General features: G+C 44.7%; 1 protein-coding gene and 1 long non-coding RNA gene across 4 annotated transcripts in view; one reads left to right on the top strand and one right to left on the bottom strand.

The window, feature by feature from the left end:
* Window positions 1-230, bottom strand: part of BLOC1S5 (biogenesis of lysosomal organelles complex 1 subunit 5) — a 79,151-nt gene extending 78,921 nt beyond the window's left edge. Inside the window, exon 1 of one of the 3 annotated variants that reach the window (XM_082347781.1) lies at window positions 46-230. In XM_082347781.1, the coding sequence (XP_082203907.1) occupies window positions 46-175 (130 nt within the window). In that variant the 5' untranslated portion in view covers window positions 176-230. The remainder of the gene's footprint in view (window positions 1-45) is intronic. The other 2 variants (XM_082347780.1, XM_082347779.1) reach the window with 2 other exon arrangements.
* A 4,130-nt stretch (window positions 231-4,360) lies between these two features.
* Window positions 4,361-14,925, top strand: LOC309608234. The gene is made up of 3 exons (XR_014232758.1): window positions 4,361-7,579; window positions 7,623-11,748; window positions 11,786-14,925. It is a non-coding gene; the product is annotated as an uncharacterized lncRNA (long non-coding RNA).
* Window positions 14,926-14,927: the final 2 nt, after the last annotated feature.

The following is a 14,927-nucleotide window of genomic DNA, read 5'->3' as shown; positions in this document are numbered from 1 at the left end:
GGGCTGCGCTGGGACCACCGGGCCGAGAGCCCTAGTACTCCGTACCCTTGATAATGAGGTGGGCTGGCGAGCCCCCGGTCCCCAGCGAGTCCTTCTTCTTGCCGCCGCCGCCGCCGCCGCCGCCGCCCGGGGCGGCCTCACAAACCACAGGGGTCTCCGTCCCTCCGCCGCTCATCCCGGCCAGCTCCGCCCACCCGCGACCGCGCTGCGCCTGCGCAAACCTACGCGGCCCGCTTTCCCCGCGCGGGGTTTTTGCGTCATCAAAGGGCATCGGGGACGCTGAGCCTACCCAGCGGGCGGTTCCTATAAAGCCACTATGGTGCGGCCAGGGTCGTGAGCTTGAAGAAGCCGGTGCCGCCATGTTGGGTTAGGGCAGATGCTGCCGGAATAGGAAGGTGTCTGAAAGTTAGAGCTAAACTTATTCTTCCCTAAACCTGCTGGAATTTATCGTGGTTTAGAGAGGTTGGCGGAGAGAGGATCTAGTCATAGATGAATATGAATAATAGTGGTGTAAATACATTATCTATATTATTACCTGCCACCAGTATTTAATGGAGGTTGTTGACGTGCGTGCTTTGCCACATTTGCTCATCATGGCAACTGCGGGAAACAGTTTTGTCATTTCTTTCTAACAAAAGAAGAAACAGGATTAGAGATTAAGTAATTTGCCCAAATCACTTCTCAGACTCATTCATGCCCATGTAAAGAGCAGAAACGTCTGTTCTTGGCATTTGTATTTACAACATCTCAACCAGTTGTTATAGGGAATAAGATAAAATAAATGCATGTAATTATGGAAGGGACCATAATTTGCTAGGCTGCTTTGATTCGTAGCCCTGAAGAGACAAATCCGGTGCTGACAGATTTGTATCTAGTGCTGCTGTTTGGTAAACTCCTTAGAGTTAATCTTGTATTCTCAACAAGTTGTCACTCCCTTCCTGGCACAGGCCTTCCCCCATAGCCTCTGCTTTAGCTCCTCTCTGAAGTACCTAGATAATAGTAATTGATGCAATTTTCCTGAGGTGTTTCACAGACGTGAACCCACCCCCATCAAATGGAAGATGTTAACTACTTGATGACTATGAGCATGTAGCCCCAGGCCTCCCGGAGCCTAAGGACTGATAAAGTTAACCCCTGTGACACCACCCTGTTCCTTCATCATCAGCCAATCAGGGTATTGTGCACGATCTGATCGCGTACCCTGCAGACCCCTCCCCCCACCTTGCACTTGGCCTTTAAAAATGCTTTGCGGAAACTCTTCAGAGAGCAGGAGGCTTTTTAGGACATGAGCCACCTTGTCTCCTCGCACGGCCTTGCAATAAACCTTTCTCTGGCTCCAAACGCCGACGTTTCAGTTTGGCCTCACTGTGCGTCGGGCACATGAACTTGCGTTAATATTTGTGCCTGTTCAAACGACAGACGGTGCAACTTTGCAGTGACTCCTTCATCTCCTGTGTTCACCCAGCGGTTCTTTCTAAGAATCATCTCTTAATCTCTCCCTTCTCCCTCCTCTCTTCCTGCACTGTCCTTACCCTCAAGGGTCTCTCAGTCACCAACATTTACAGTCTAGGGCCTTGTATATGACAGGATGGAGGAAAGTGCAGCACATGTGTGGGACACCTGGGGGCAGGAGGTGGCCAGGAACGACTTCCCAGAGGAGGTATATTTTGTCTTCGGAACTGAAATGTTGTGTAAGTCACGTGGGGTGCGGTGAAGATGGAACTTGGGGTTTTCTAGCACAGGAATAACAAAGAGGCATAAAATAGATGAATTCATAAATAGAATGTGAACTTGGTTAACTGCATGTTATTGGGTCGGGCTTCTAACCTTTTACTTCCCTCGCTTTGGCATTAACCTCTAGAAAACGTAATTATTTTTAAAGCCCCTCGTTATCCCCCCCATTTCTAGGCACTTTTCGTATTCAAGTTTCCTTCTGCATCTGCCAGACTAAATCTTCTCTAAGCTTGTCTTCTTAGTTTCTTTGAACTACTGAAAAGCCTGGGAAGACTTGATACTGAGCAGGACACTGTGGGGCTCCTGGGCACAAAATTCTGTGTCCCTCATTTCTCGATTACAGAAACTCGGCTTCATTCAGCCTCCATGACCTTCCCAGAGTTCCAACTAGCAGGTTCAAACAGTTGCTAATTAGGGAAGGGAGGGGATGCGGAGACAAGGGAGGAACAGTGAAAAGAAACAGCAGTGTCAGAAGTTCCTTAATGGTCCAGTGGATAGGACTCAGTGCTTTCAGTGCAGTGGCCTGGGGTTCAATCCCAGGTTCCCCTGGTGTGGGAACTAAGATCCCGCAAGCCACGCAGTGTGGCCAAAAAGAAAAAAAAAATAGTGCAGCCTTGGGGCAGGGATACATAACAATATCTTTGCAGATACTGAAACCCCTACCAGGTGGGAGAAATTAACCAACCGTAATAAGCACGTTGACCCCAGACCGGTTAGAACCAGAAGGTTGACCATGCTGACTCCCACTTACTTCCCCACCAACCAATCAGAAGAATGTCCACGAGCTGATCACGCCCTCTTTGAATCATTACTATAAAACTTCTCACTACCCGCCTCTAGATTGGGACACACAGTTCTGAGAGCAGGAGCCTGCTGTGGCCTCCTTTGCCTGGCAAAGCAATAAAGCTATTCTCTTCTACTTCACCCAAAACTCTGTCTCCAAGATTTAATTTGGTGTCGGGGTACAGAAGCCAGATTCGGCTTCAGGCTCCCTCTAGTACAGTGAGATTGATACTTCTCCCACATTAACATGGCTGTTAAAATTGCACATTCTGGGTTCTGCCTCCCCAGATTCTGTTTCAGTAGTTCTGGAGTAGCTGCTACCTCCCCTTACCCAATTGCCAGTTGATTATGATATAAGAATTCCAGGTGCAGCAGTTAAGACTTTGGAATCAGACAGAACTGGGTTCAAATTCTGGCTGTGCCATTTGCCTGATGTTCCTTTTCTACAGAATAGCAATAAGATATCCATATTATAAAGTTGTGATGATTAAAGAAGATAATACCTGTAAAGTACTTAGTGCTTGGCACATAGCAAATGCTCAGTAAATACTATTTCAATAACCTCCTCTATCTCCGTTTAAAGCCCTGTATAATCTGCTCTTTCTCCCAATCCACCTTTATTTACCACCACTATAATGTCTTGCACGTGTTTTGCCCTTTACAATTTATAAAATGTCATCACACATAACATACCATCTTCTCATTAATCTACTTGGGATAAATATTAAAATACCCATTTTCAGATACAGAAGCTAAGGATCAGAGAATGTGGGAGAGCCTCTAAGATGGCTGCGAAGTTTCCTCCCTTCCCGCCCATCAAGAGATGGAGTTTGTTTCCCCTCCCCTGGAGTCTGAACTGACCTTGTGACTTGCTTTGACGGGTAGAACATGGTGGGCCTTAAGCCACCTGGCAGTTTCTGCTTTTGCTCTTGTCGGGAAGTCTAGGCTGTCCTGCTGGGGAGAAGCACGGGAAGATGAGACATCCCCTGTAGAGAGAGGCTTTATAGGTGAGAACGGAGGCCCCCTAGCAGCCAAGGGTGAGGGAGGCCTTCTTGGATCTTTCAGCCCAGCCACCAGACAGCTGAATGCAGTCCCATGAACTGCAGTGAAGTGGATACCACCACATGAAGCCAGAAAACTGCCTAATCAACCCACAGTGTTATGGAAACAGGAGGGAAGGGGGCAGGACACAACCTCTAAAAGAATGACATAGCCATTGAGGATATGACAAAAACTGGCTAGAAACCATGAGGTCCAAGACAGTGGAAGATTCGACTTCCAGTGGACCTTGAGCCTCATTATATGCTCATTGTAATACATCAGCTAAATGACACACCCACCAGCGCCATGACAGTTCTGAGGCTGACTGTAAAAGGCCAAAATGTGGGCGGTGGCCCAAGTCCTGGAAATCCCCGCCCCTTCCCCCAAATAGTTGGAACAATCCTCCCACTCATTAGCCTATGAAATTTCCCAGCCCATAAAAACCAACCACCCCATATTTTGGGGCCTCTTGCCTTCTGAGATGGCCCACATTGTCTGTGAAATGTGTTTCTCCCATGGCCACTCTAGCCTTTTGAGACAGCCTGCATTCTGTCTATGGAATGTGTATCTCCCTAAATAAATTCATTTCTTACCTATCACTTTGTCTCTCACTGAATTCTTTCTGTGCTGAGACATAAAGAACCTGAGCTTCATTAAGTCCTGAGACCAGGTGTGTGATTTCAATTAAAAGACAGTGGGTTCCAAGTCCCAATCTGAATTGTGCAGTTTCATTATGAGAAATAATAAATTTTTGTTGTTTTAATCCACTAAGGTAGGTGTGTGTGTGTGTGTGTGTGTGTGTGTGTGTGTGTAAATTATGCCCACCTCTTATAGAAAGGACTTCACATGGCTTACAATGATCTGTAAATGTACTCCCACAAGATGGTACCATAGTTATCAAATAGCAGAACCATGGTCAGAGCCCTGGTCTATGGACTTCAAGGCTGGTGCATTCTAAAACAGCAGAGCTCAATCAGCTGGGGTGGGGTGGGGAGGTGGTCTCTCTGCTGTGTCATGACTGTGCCAGACATTATTTCTGCCTCTTTCTTTTTAGACACCCCCTTCCTGGAATGTTTTCCTTGCCCCTTCTGCCTGTTCAATGAATTGAATCAACTTTATTTTTGTTGTATAATAAAGAACTTGGCTGATCTTTGTCCCTGGTTCCTGGAAGATAACCTCTAAATCCTTGGAATTTCCCAGGTGATGGGAGCGGCTTTGTTATTCTTGGTGGGCCGGAGGTTATGCTAAAGCGCTCACTCACGTGGGTCCCGGGATGGTTTCAGGATGGGGGCTGGCCATACATGAAAGACCACCATGTGAATAAAGGGTTGAGGCTTTGAGCCATGTAATATCAGCTTGACTTCTGGCGAGGAGAGCAGGCTGGGGATTGAGTTCAGTCATGTGGGCAATGATACATCAACCATGTCTTCACAGTGAAACCCCAGTAAAAACCTTCTGGACAGCCCGGGTGACCTTCCTGGTTGGTAGCCATACTTTAATGTGCCAAGAAGGTAAGGCAAACTGAGGACCCAGAAGCTTAGCGTTTGGGACCCTCCCAGACCTCGCCCTACGCATCTATTCATTTGGCTGGTCTTGATTTGTATCATTTACAACAAAACTGTAATCATAAGTACAGCACTTTCCTGAGTTCTGTGAGTCATTCTAGTGAATTATTGAACCTGAAAGGGTAAAGTGAGACCTCCTGACATTTGTAGAGAGCTGGACAGAAGCTCAGGTGGCCTGGGAACCGCCAGAGCTTGTGGAGCCTTCTGGAGTCTATGAGGTCTGGGCTAACTCTGGGAGTCAGTGTCAGAACTTGCTGCAATTGAACAAACACTTACATGGCACTTACGACAGGCCAGCTAATGTTGTAAGTGCTCTACACGTGCTGATCCAGTTAGGGCTCATGGCAGTCCTCTGCAGTTGGTAGCATTATTATTCTCCTCATTTGACAGGTGAGGAGGCTGAGGCGTAGAGAGGCTAAATGCCCAGCTGTTTTGGGGCAGAAACAACCTGGTCCCTGCGTACGTGTTTAAGTGTAGGTGGTGGATAAAGAGAAAGTAGGGGAGGGTGATCTGGAGAGAAGGAAGAGGGAAGCCATACTACCTCTAACTGGCCTTTTCATTTCCTCATTCAAACACGTTTAACAGATATGGATTGAGCACTTTCCGTGTGCCAAGCGCCGTGCTAAGGGCTGGGATATAGCACTGACCCAGCCTTTTCCTCCCCTCACGGAGGCGACATCTACCAGAGGGGACAATATTAAATACCTATGCAATGACTTTCCTGCAATTCTGTTGCTTACAGCCTGTAGATACACGTTCCAGCTGTTTGATTGTTTTGTTCCGCCCAGTACTGCGTTGCGTTGTTCTCTGGGATGGTCAGGTCCAGAGTACACCTCGGTTTCTTTCTCCTCTTTTACAGAAATCTTTAAACTGCAGCTCAGACGGCAAAGAGCAACTGAAAGAAAAGTTCCAGTGGCAGAGCGCTCCTGCCAGACACCTTGGGCTGGGGGCGGGGCTTCTCTGCGTCCTTGCTCTGTGACCCATGGAATCTCAGAGTTTTGAGGACAAAAAGGACTCTGTCATCTCCCTGAAGGGCTTGTGTTATCTCTAGCTGTCTCCGGATTGATGAGACGTTTCCTGTATTATTTAAATAAAACTTTTATTGAGATAATTGTAGATTCTCATACAGTTTTAAGACATAATACAGAGATTCGTCATACACTTTGCCTGATTTCCCTCCACTGGTAACATTTTGTAAATGTGAATATCATAACCAAGATATTGACATTGATACAGTTCATCAATCTTATTTAGATTTCCCTAGTTTTACCTGTACTCATTGTGTGTGTATTATGTTCTGTATAATTTTATCACGTGTAGGTTTATGTACCTGTCAGCACAGTCAAGATATTGCACAGCTCCAGAGCCATAAAGATCCCCCTTGGCACCTTTTTGTAACCACACCTACCTTCCTCCCTGCCCTATGCCATCCCCTGGCAACCTATGATGTATCCTCCATTTCTAAATCGTTTTGTCATTTCGAAAACATCACCTAAATGGAATCATACACAAAGCACTTCTGTTTTAAGAATAGCTGTTCTCCCCCTGCACAGCGCTCTATGCTTGATCCTTTTTTAGAGACTCTCAGTATCAGACACTTCTAAATCATGGAATGGTAAAGGGATTTTGCCAATTATTGTGCTTCTTGAGAGTTAAGGCATCTAAAACATGGAAATAATGCTAATTTAGAAGACGTAAATTTCTGACTTCAGGGTAAATTATTTGCTAACTCCTTATTGAACCTTATAAAAATTAGAAAATAAAAATAAAATGTGTATTTAATTACATGCCTCTTGAGAACAAAATTAAAACTCATTCCTTAGTGTAAGCCCATCAAGGATAAGCATAGCTGCGGGAGTGGGCTCCTAAATTTATTTTGCTTTTTATCAAATCCACATCATGAGATTTCCTCTGGATATTTTCTGTTGGCGTTACTGTTTATCCTTTTTTGTCTAACCTATTTTTGAAGTGGGTTAAAAAATTAAAAATGGAAGAAACTGATGAAAATAAAGGAGGGGAAAAGATTAGACAGTCTTTTGGGGTAAAATACTAAATATTACTGTGTGTTAATCATACGAAGTTTTGGAAATGCCTCTGGCATGCTAAGCCCAGAGGCTGTGTGGTGTGAAATAACGCGCTGGGTATTGGCATTGGCAGCGACTAGGCAGTGACTTTACAGACCTGGACTGATCCTTCCTGGACTGAATCCTGCTGTGCTCCTTAGAGCTGCTTCCGGTATAGCTCCATCACTTGGAGAACATGCTGTGCTTTACTGCGAGAGCTGCTACAGACAGAAACTCCTGGGACAGAGCCAACCAATCAGAACTCAGGATGCTCCATCACCAGGCTAGGCCCACCTCCAGGAAACTGGACTTAGCTATGCAAAAAGACAGGAGCAAGAGTTTTTGGATGAGTGCAGCTGCTCTGTGTCTGATTGTCACCCAAGCTTCGGACAGGTGTAGCTGCTCTGTGTCTGATTGTCACCCAAGCTTCGGACAGGTGTAGTATAATGGTTCTCATGGTGGGGTCACCACACCAGACCTCTTGAATCAGAAACTCCAGCCGGGACCCAGCAATCTGTGTTTTGAGAAGCCTCAGGTGACTACCACTCATGCTCAAGTCTGAGAACCACTGCTTTCATGTAATGTCTGTCACCCATGCCTCAAACTTCTGACGATGACAGTCAACTCTACATTTCTTTCATCTAAGTCTCAGGGCTCAAGTCAGATGCTGAACAGTCAGGAACTGGTAAGGTCAACCAGAGGGTTAAGCATTTCTAAGGGTTTTTAAGATAAGGGTGTGTGCGTATCTGTGTGTGTGTGTGTGTGTGTGTGTGTGTGTGTGTGTTGCAGGAGATTGGGAAAACTGGGGCAGTGGAGGAAGGATAACCCACCTTGTATGAAAAGACTGGTTCATGGACTGCACCGAAGAAACTTCGGAATTTGTAATCAGATGGCTGGAAGTTTGTGGTCTTGGTCAAAGCAGGCCTGGGGCCTTGCTGTTTAGAGCGATGCTTTGTCGGGTTAGTTGTGTGGCTACTGTATTTCAAGCTTAACTTGGACAGACAGGCCTGCCAGGCACAAATTTCTCAAGCAGATGATGTTCGGGAAGGCAAAAATTATCCACGGCAAGACCGCGAGGACAGATGACCCTTAGCAGAAATGGCAAGCCAAGTCTGCAGGATCCCTAATACAACTGGCTAGCCCTAGGGACCCAGCCTCTCTGAAGTGGAACAGACAGCACAGATGAGCCATCAAATAAACTCGCCAGGCTGGAAGAGATGTGACGCTTTCATTCTCACCACAAAGAAACGAAAGTTTAAAAGATGAAAATATTCCTAAAGGAATCACGATAATGGAAGAAACCCTTGAGACATAATAGCAAAAATGGCCAACATCTCAAATTCTCCTGACTTCCTGTCTCCCTTCTTTTGGCCTCTCTCGTAAGTGAAAGATGAGTTTTGCTAGATAAGGTAGCAGTTGGAATTAGTTTTATTCATCGGCGGCAGGGAGAGTAAAGGAAGAGCCTGCAGGAATATGGGCTCCAGCAACAAGTAATCATTATTACAAAATCAAATTCCCCATCTCATCTCTGATATGCCTGTATGTAACCCTAGAGCTGGGCTTCAGTGTTATAAATCCAGCATACAAGACATGGAGCAGATAGAGCCCCTTGTGTATCGAAAAGCTCTGGCCAGCAAGAGCGATATATGATAGCAAATTTCTCCCCACTGCCTTTTCAATAAAATTCACCCAGAGCTCCAGGAAGAGTTGGGAATGTAATTCAGCTTCAATAAATCAAGACTAAAATTAAGATGGCCAGATATGTAGCAGACTACTCAGGTGTATGGAGAATTTCAAATTTAGTGCCCTGGTAATGGGTAGGAGCAGGTTATCTCATTATGGAGAGAAAGAAGAAATATCGCTCTCTGGAGCTAAAAAGCTAAATGCTCGAATCCACAAAACCACAACATCTCTGCCAAAGCTGGATTAATATTAAAGTTTGTGTAACATCTGACTTTTTTTTTTTTAAAGGAATGAAGTCAAATGATAGAAAAAACATACATAAATGAAAAAGCTGTACTTCACAATCATTCTAATTTGACTCCTTGTCAAAGAGTTGTGTATTTTATCTCTCGGTGTGATGTACGTGTACCTGATTGCAATAGAGTTCTATTCTTTCCTAACAATATCTCTGCTTAAATTTTTATCAACACGTCTTGAAGCTATTCTGGAAGGACTTTTAGCAGGGCTCTCACACGATGCACCAGCAGTGGGTGATCTGCCCATTCTTTCCACTCCTACCTTCCTGCCTTGGTCCCTGCGGTAAACCTAATGTGCCCATTACAGACTGTGGTGACTACAATTTCAGGTTTAACTTGGGGGAGCCAATGGGGGACCTATATGCTTAACAGGGAGTAAAAACAAGCATGCCCACACATCTGTTAAAAACCTCCATGCGGTAATCTTATGCTGAATCTGGATGGGGATGGAGGAGAGTTTAAGTTAGGTCACTTTTTCTACCATCTTGTGACGGAACTCCACAAATCACTTCATGACATCTTGGATGCTTTGGGTATAAGTGGGACGAAAGACAAACGGCCATTTTTTTTTTTTTTTTTTTTGATATTTATTTGGCTGTGCTAGGTCTTAGTTGCGGCATGCATGCGGGATCTAGTTCCCTGACCAGGGATCGAACCCACAACCCCTGCACTGGAAGCGTGCAGTCTTAACCATTGGGCCACTAGGGAAGTCCCACAAATGGCCTTTTGATATTGCTTCCAGTTCTATTATTTCTATTTGCTTTGTTTACTTATTGATTTTTATTTTGGGGGCAGCGCCGTGGCTTGTGGGATCTTAGCTCCCCAACCAGGGATTGAACCCAGGCCCTCCACTGCGGCGTCCTAACCGCTGGACCCTGGGAAATTCCCTTCTATTCAGTTTAAAACCATTATTTATTGTAATTAGTGGAAAATCTGTGGATCCTCGACTGAAGAATGATCCTTCCCTACTTGGAATTTTTGACCTGTTCTTGAAAGTTGCACAGGGCATAGGGATACAGGGCCAGTATCTAGTCAGGGCCGTCAAATCAAACCCCAGTGCATAAAATGGTGACGGGGGATGTCCTCCCATTCTGCAGTTGTACAGTTCCCATTCACTCCAGCCGTGGTCTAACTGGGTGCTCAGCACGTGGGTTAGTCTCTGCCTCTGCCCTACCTCCTAAAGTAACATGAGATAATGTGAAGGTTGTAAAGTGTCTGGTACAGAGCCCAGACACAGTAGACACTCAGTAAATGGTATCTGATTATTTTTATGTACTTTCAAAGAATGCTGAGCGGCTGGCTGCCTCCCCAAGGATGCTTTACCTGCTGTTTCAGGAATCTGTTTACAGACCATTGGATTGGAAACCCTATGAGGGCAAGTGTGTACCTGTGTTGTCCACAGGGCCTAGTCGACTGTCGACACACAGTAGGTGCTAAAGAAATATTTGAGGGTTATTATTTTTTTTTAAATTGAAGTGTAGTTGATTTACCATGTTGTGTTAGATTCTGGTGTACAGCAAAGTGATTCAGTTATACATATACATATATTCTTTTTTATTATAGGTTATTACAAGATACTGAATATAGAGGGATTATTAAATTTATTAATTTTTTAAAAATTTATTTTATTTTTGGCTGTATTGGGTCTTCGTTGCTGTGCGTGGGCTTTCTCTAGTTGTGGCGAGTGGGTTTCTCACTGCAGTGGCTTCTCTTGTTGCGGAGCACGGGCTCTAGGCGCACGGGCTCCAGTAGTTGTGGCTCGCGGGCTCTAGAGCACAGGTTCAGTAGTTGTGGCTCACGGGCCTAGTTGCTCCACGGCATGTGGGATCTTCCCGGACCAGGGCTCGAACCCGTGTCCCCTGCATTGGCAGGTGGATTCTTAACCACTGCGCCACCAGGGAAGCCCTAGATGGATTATTGAATGATGAGTGCTGTAGGCTTCTGGGAATTACAGAAAGGAAATGGTGGAAAGGGGCATCTACTTTTCAGAAGGAATGGCATACACTTTATTTTAGAGGAGTTTCGTTGATCTTTTAGGGAAAAAAAAAAAAGAAAAATAGTATGCTCCCTTTTTTCAATGGCTTGAAAGATGTGAGGACCAAAGATTTTTAAGCTGGTGAGTCATACCATGGATTCATGTTTTACCAAAATCACAAGATGGGGACTTCCCTGGTGGTCCAGTGGGTAAGACTCCGTGCTCCCAATGCCGGGGGCCCGGGTTCGATCCCTGATCAGGGAACTAGATCCTGCATGCTGCAACTAAGACTGGCGCAGCCAAAATAAATAAATAAATATTAAAACCACAAGATGCTCTGCCTAGTTATCTTATCTGCTCTTGTTGAGCAGGTGCCTCAGAGATGGCCGGTGGGAAGAGGCTTATGGATTAGTTAAGAATTTGACTTTATAAAATTGTGGGTTATGATTCTACAATCTTCCATAGCAGTTTGTCCTTCGCTGATCACTTTCTGTGTGCCAGGTACTGTGCTACGTAATTTTTATACCTTCTTATTGCAAATTAAATGAGATCAGTCATCTTCATCTCTGTTTCATAAGAGGAATTTCACATGCAGTGACTTATCCAAGGTCTTGTAATTAATATACGGTGAGGCTCTTATCCAAGGTCTTGTAATTAATATACGGTGAGGCTAATGTATTTGACTCAGAAAGAAAGAAAGAAAGAGAGAGAGAGAGAGGGAGGGAGGGAGGGAAGGAGGGAGAGAGACAGAGAGGAAGGAAGGAAGGAAGAGAAAGAAAGAAAGAAAGAAAGAAAGAAAGAAAGAAAGAGAAAGAAAGAGAGAAAAAGAGAAAGAAAAAGAAAGAAAGAAAGGAAGAAAGAAAGAAAGAAAGGAAGGAAGAAAGCTGCTTTAGGACTTCCTTTGCGGTCCAGTGGTTAAGACTCCGCGCTTCCAATGCCGGGGCGTGGGTTAGATCCCTGGTTGGGGAACTAAGATCCCACATGCCACGTGGTGCAGCCAAAAACAACAACAAAAGCCTGCTTTATTAAGCTATAATTCACATACCACAAAATTTTCCCATTTAAAGTGTATGAGTCAGGCATTTTTAGTATATCCAGAATTGTGGAAACATCTAATTTATTCTCGAAGTTCTGTACACTTTTGTTTTATCCAATGCCTAGGGCAGCTTCTTCTAAGGTTGGCAAAAACGAATTTCACACGTTAGTTAAGCAGAAATTGCCAAGCACACCGGTGCTCACAGACTGAGTTTGAGCCAGACACTCGACTGAATCCCAACCCCTGGATACTGGCTGTGACCCAGGGAAGTTCCTTTACCAATCTGTGCCTCAGTTTCATTATCTGGCAAAAGGGGATAAGAATTAAAGGAGTGAATTCACTTAGAACGCTTAGAGTGGTGCCGAACACATACTGAGCGCTCAATAAGTGTCAGCTGTTAGTGCTGTTATTAAAAGTGCATTAACAGAACCTCATAACTCAGTACTGCAGGATCCTAAAATAGCTTGTGAACCTTGAAAACCGTGATCAGTGAAAAGTATTCAGTCTATGGTATTCGAATTCTTTGCGAACTGATGATCCATGGAATGCCAACAAGTTACTCACAAAAATTCTTTTACGACTGGATTACTTAGCATTCAGAGAGTATTTTCCCATTTAAACACTACCTACCGTGATAGAGATAGCTAGCTGCCTACCTAGCTGTATCCCTCTCTTCCTTCTTCCTCATTCATAGCACAAGTTTGGTTCTGGCTGGCAATGTGTGTGCTAAAGGACTACGTTTCCAGCCTTTCTCCCAGCCGGGATGGCCAAAGACATGTAAATAGATTTTGCTGACTAGGGCTTCCCGGAAAGGTCCTTCAAGTGGACTGACTCAGCTGGGAGAGGAGTCTTTTTGCCCTTCCTCTTGGCCTCCTTCCTTAGGTCTTAATCATGGACTTGAAGTCTAGAGCCAATAGCCATCTTGGACCATGAGTTGAACTTGAGAAAGAAAACTACTTGTTCAGTATGAAGAAGCAGCTAGATGCCTAATACCAACTGTGGACTGTCTTCTTTCACATAAGCAAAAAACAACCCAGTTTACTGTTATTTGGTTTTTCTGCTATACACCTGTACCTAATTGCAATTCACACTTACACTTTTCTTGGTTAGCTCAAAATGGACTTAATACTAGATTCTTTCAACACACATCAAGCATTTACTGTTACGTGTCAGTTATTGTTTGGACAGCTGCGAAAAGACAGCCTCTGCTCCCAAGGAATTAAACATCTGGTGGAAGAGACTAGTGATCAAAAATAGCACAATGACGTCAGTGCCAGATGGGAGGCAGGGGGAGGTGGGTTGGTCAGCGTGGACTTGACTTCCAGGACACATACTGAAGAGGTCATCAAGTGAGAAAGAAAGGGCATTTCAGGTAGAGAAGTACCTGACGGAAATGACCCAGGACGCCCCGCAGCTTTTCTAAGGGGAAATGAATTGTTTTGATTTAGACGCTGAGAACATCTAACCTTATCTAACCTTTGCCTACGGGAGCCAGGATTTTCTCTTTCTGCCACCCCTGCATCTTCCAAGATCATCCTGACACGTAGTAGGTGATAACCTACTGAAGCAATGATATGCTCTGCAATGAAGAACTGACTAGCAGATGTAAGATTCACAAGGGGGACTTCCCTGGTGGTCCAGTGGTTAGGACACGGCACTTTCACTGCCGTGGGCCCGGGTTCAATCCCTGGTCAGGGAACTAAGATCCAGCAAGCCATGGGGCGCGGCCAAAAAAAAAAAAGACTCACCAGGTGGAAGTGGGAAGAGGATACATTTGGCAAAGAGGTATCCGGTATCCTCTGTCCCCTGCTTCCTCATGGCTGACCTACACTGAAGGAAAAAGAGTGAAATGGTTGGGACTGGCTAGCCCATCTCTTGCCTATCCTGTCTATCCTGCTTACCTCCCCGGTCCAGGGGAGACCAGAGAAGTGTGAGGGGAAGGAGTCATTTGCAGCAGTGCAATTTAAGGTGGAAGCCTTACAGCAGACCCAGCTGGGGCAGCGGCATGCGTGAGAAGTCAGACTGGGCCTGCCTCTGTAGCACACGTACTAACTCCCAAGGGGAACTTGAGCCCTTTAGTCTCTGAACATGCAAATACAAGTCCACAGTTTCTAATAGAAAGGCTACTTTGTAAAAATTAAAAATGCTCCCAATAGCAATGAATTGTGAAATCCAATCCTGTAAAAATTATCTTGATCTATTACAATATACTCAATACTCCTGGCCTATTAAATCTCTTGACTCAGTAACGTGAAGAACAAAAGCAGGAGGAGTGGAGGGCCTCTTACAAAGAGAAACCTTTACTGACAGCCATGGGCTGTATGTTAGGCTTTTTCACATATGGTTTGTCTCCACAAACCCTCAACATTTAGAGTTATCTTTACTTTTACATTTTATGTTTAGAGATTAAGAAAATATGGTTAACTGATTTGCTTTAGGTCATGCATTCAGCTAGTATGTGATCAAAGCAGGACTGGGCCAAAGGGATGGACACTTCCCAAGTCTCTGCTCTGTGCACTTGAGCTTTGAATTGTACTCTACTGAGACTCAGAGTCAGCACCAAAATGTTACACAGCATTAACAGTGAAGTGCTCAAAGACAATTTTTCCTATTATCTGTAAATATAAGCTCTTTAGCTCGCAATCATTGATTATTTATTTACTCAGCCACTAAGAGTTATAAACTGTATAGGTTTGTTTTAATACAGTATGAGTCTTCGTTCTTTACACAGAATGTCAACAGCAGCCTTTC

The sequence above is a fragment of the Balaenoptera borealis genome, assembly GCF_965194805.1.
Source record: "Balaenoptera borealis genome assembly, chromosome: 12".
NCBI classification, from domain to species: domain Eukaryota; kingdom Metazoa; phylum Chordata; class Mammalia; order Artiodactyla; family Balaenopteridae; genus Balaenoptera; species Balaenoptera borealis.
The sequence above is the reverse complement of the archived record's forward strand: the minus strand, read 5'-3'. Positions and strand labels throughout refer to the sequence as shown.